A 2513-nucleotide genomic window follows, 5' to 3' on the forward strand; every position below is an offset into this window, starting at 1 on the left:
TCCCTGAAAATTCGGCTCCACGTGTGACCTATGATGACATTAAGTTCCCAAGAAAAGCCACTCACATATTCTTCAGCTCCTGGAACAAGGACAATCAACAGGCAAGAAAAACTAGGAGCACAGGCAAGAGGGAAGGCCAGTTGATTTTGAAGATGGAGAACTGAATGCAAGCTGCCACAAACTTGGAAAGAGTTCTTGCTCTTATTTGACTCAGGGATCCAGCAAATGGTTCTGCACCAGCTCTTGGCAAGGAAGTACTATCAGCATCCGAGGTACAATGACACAATTCTCAGAATAGCTGGCTCATGCCTGTTAAGAACCTGCAGGTATCTTATAGAAGCAAGCTTAGTCCTTATGGAGGTGTCAAATAGGCCTTTTCATGTCTATGATGAGAGTGGGAATAGTTTCTCATAAGGTGGGGGTGAGAAGTCACAGAAAGCATCTTCATCCAGCATCTCAACTGGTTTTTCATGGCTATTCGTTGATCTAAAGACATGAAGAAAATTATAACATGCATACATCATAAGTGTGGGCAGCAAAGTGGTACCTAACTCAAGCAGATCCATCAAAAACAAAATTGTAGGGAGAGAGAGAAAGAACTTATCTGGAGCAGCCTCCACAGTCCAAGCTAGTCCCAAATCACCAGAGCCTGAAATGTGGACTGAAGTGGACAGTTAAGTGACCAAAATTGAAAGCGGACGTGTGGATTGTGGAAGCTGATGTGGACTAGATATGTTTGCTACCCTCCCCTTCAAAACTGCAAATGAAGCGTATTTATTGTGCAAAACCCTGATAAGGCTTTGAGGGTTTAGGAAGCACAGTTCTCTTCATGCAATAGTCATCCAGAAATGTGTCTACTTAGTGGAAGGTGCCTCTATTATTTTCATTCAGATACAGTGACTACATGCTTGGCTACAATCAGTACTGAATTTCCAATATGCAATGTGCCAGGGTTGAAGGTTTAAACGTAAAACCCATCTAGAAATACATTTTTTAAAAAATTAAGAGTCTTAATCCCCAGCACCACAGGTTGTCCAAAGATGTTGTCAGTGTTGAGGAAAATGCACTCTGCATGTGCTCAGAGGCACCCTCCACCTTTTTGCTTAGTATGATCTCGGCATTTGAAATAAATCTAGGGCTGAAACTTGTAAAGCACTGGTTACATTACCAAGATCTCAATGAATCCCCACATCATGCTACTTTGACGAAACGAGAATGGCTTTGAGTTAGAGGCACACATACAGAAGTAATGAGGAACATGGTACTTTGCTGACAACAATAACAACACTTGAAAAATTAAAAATGCTTAATGAATGTCAGCTGATTAATTAACTGAAAGCAATATCTGTGAACCAGTTATGGCTGAGGCTGCAGGCAATGCTCTTATTCAAAGTTGGTAATTGAAATTCTGTCTGCACAAGAACATGGCTTTGCTTCATTAATGCTGCTATCTGGTGTTTGTAAGAGGCTTTGCAATCTAAATGCACTACAAATATCAACTTACCTTTCACTTCTGGTGGCTGCTGCAAGATAAGAAGAGGGGTTCTCATCTACAGAAAAGGCAGGGTTAGCCAGTGGGTATCCATTGTCATAATGAGGAGGGCTGGGGGCAGCAATTGTTGGTCCAGAGAGTGGAGGAAGTCCAGTATGACTGAGTACTTGATGGAAATAAGCAGAATTTATGTCGACACCTTCATGAGCTGGATCAGAAGGAAAATACTGCACCACTGTAGCTCCGTGGAAAGTTATAGGATGGCTAATTCCAGTGAAAACAAAGGATTGTCCCCTAGGTATCTGGCCTATTTCTGATGCTCTTTCTTCACTTTGGCTGCAAGATTTGCAGGTGAGCATTTTAAATTTGCACACAGCAATCAACAAAAAAGTCACTCCTACTGAAAGCAGAATAGGCCCTAGCAACTGAGTCCATTCAAACTGAGTAACACCTTCGTATTTTGCCCATCCCATCACCGTGAATGTAATCCCCACTAGCCCCAAAAAGACACCAGAGAAGAGTAATGTGGCACCAGCTTTGTCATCATCAGACACCAGGATTCCAGAGCTCCTTGGCTGATGAGTGACCGAAAAGACGTTGACAGAGAAATCTTCGACAAGGTTGCTGTGCCGTTCCATTCCTGCCGACTCGTTCCGGAGTGTCTCAGCTAAGAAGGTGCATCTAAGAGCTTGCCAAGTTAAAGGTTCATGTTAGTTATTTAAGAACTTTGTTCATGGTTAACGGAGAAATAATGTGAAAGCATAAACTTTGCTTGGAAGAATAAAGGTCTGGGAAGTGAAGCCTGAAGTACTTTTCTTTCTTGAGGTACTTCTTTTCTTGCTTTGAGTAATCTCTTTCAATTCTGTCCCTACTTCAGATATTCTTTTATGCTTTCTGAACTGTGGATGTCCTTAATATCGACAGATTGTGACAGGGACAGTTCAAGATGTCTGAGGTGAGGACAATACAATGCCTCTCCCCCTTCTGTGGGCAGGGCTCAACATTCTGCTGAGGCAGTAGT

General features: G+C 42.4%; 1 protein-coding gene across 1 annotated transcript; it reads right to left on the minus strand.

The window, feature by feature from the left end:
• Positions 1-242: 242 nt before the first annotated feature.
• TMEM174 (transmembrane protein 174) lies at positions 243-2143 on the minus strand. Its single transcript, XM_053300404.1, has 2 exons — positions 1505-2143; positions 243-486 (listed from the first exon to the last, which is right to left on the minus strand). The coding sequence occupies exons 1-2, from the start codon at positions 2128-2130 to the stop codon at positions 384-386; spliced, it is 729 nt and encodes a 242-aa protein (XP_053156379.1). The 5' UTR covers positions 2131-2143; the 3' UTR covers positions 243-383.
• Between the last annotated feature and the right edge of the window lie 370 nt (positions 2144-2513).

The sequence above is a fragment of the Hemicordylus capensis genome, chromosome 2 (assembly GCF_027244095.1).
Source record: "Hemicordylus capensis ecotype Gifberg chromosome 2, rHemCap1.1.pri, whole genome shotgun sequence".
Lineage (NCBI taxonomy): Eukaryota > Metazoa > Chordata > Lepidosauria > Squamata > Cordylidae > Hemicordylus > Hemicordylus capensis.

Coding starts and splice junctions, on each gene's coding strand:
- TMEM174 (XM_053300404.1), bottom strand. CDS start 2,130: ATGGAACGGCACAGCAACCTTGTCGAAGATTTCTCTGTCAACGTCTTT. Junction 487..1,504: donor GCAGCCACCAGAAGTGAAAG/GTAAGTTGATAT, acceptor TCATGTCTTTAG/ATCAACGAATAGCCATGAAA.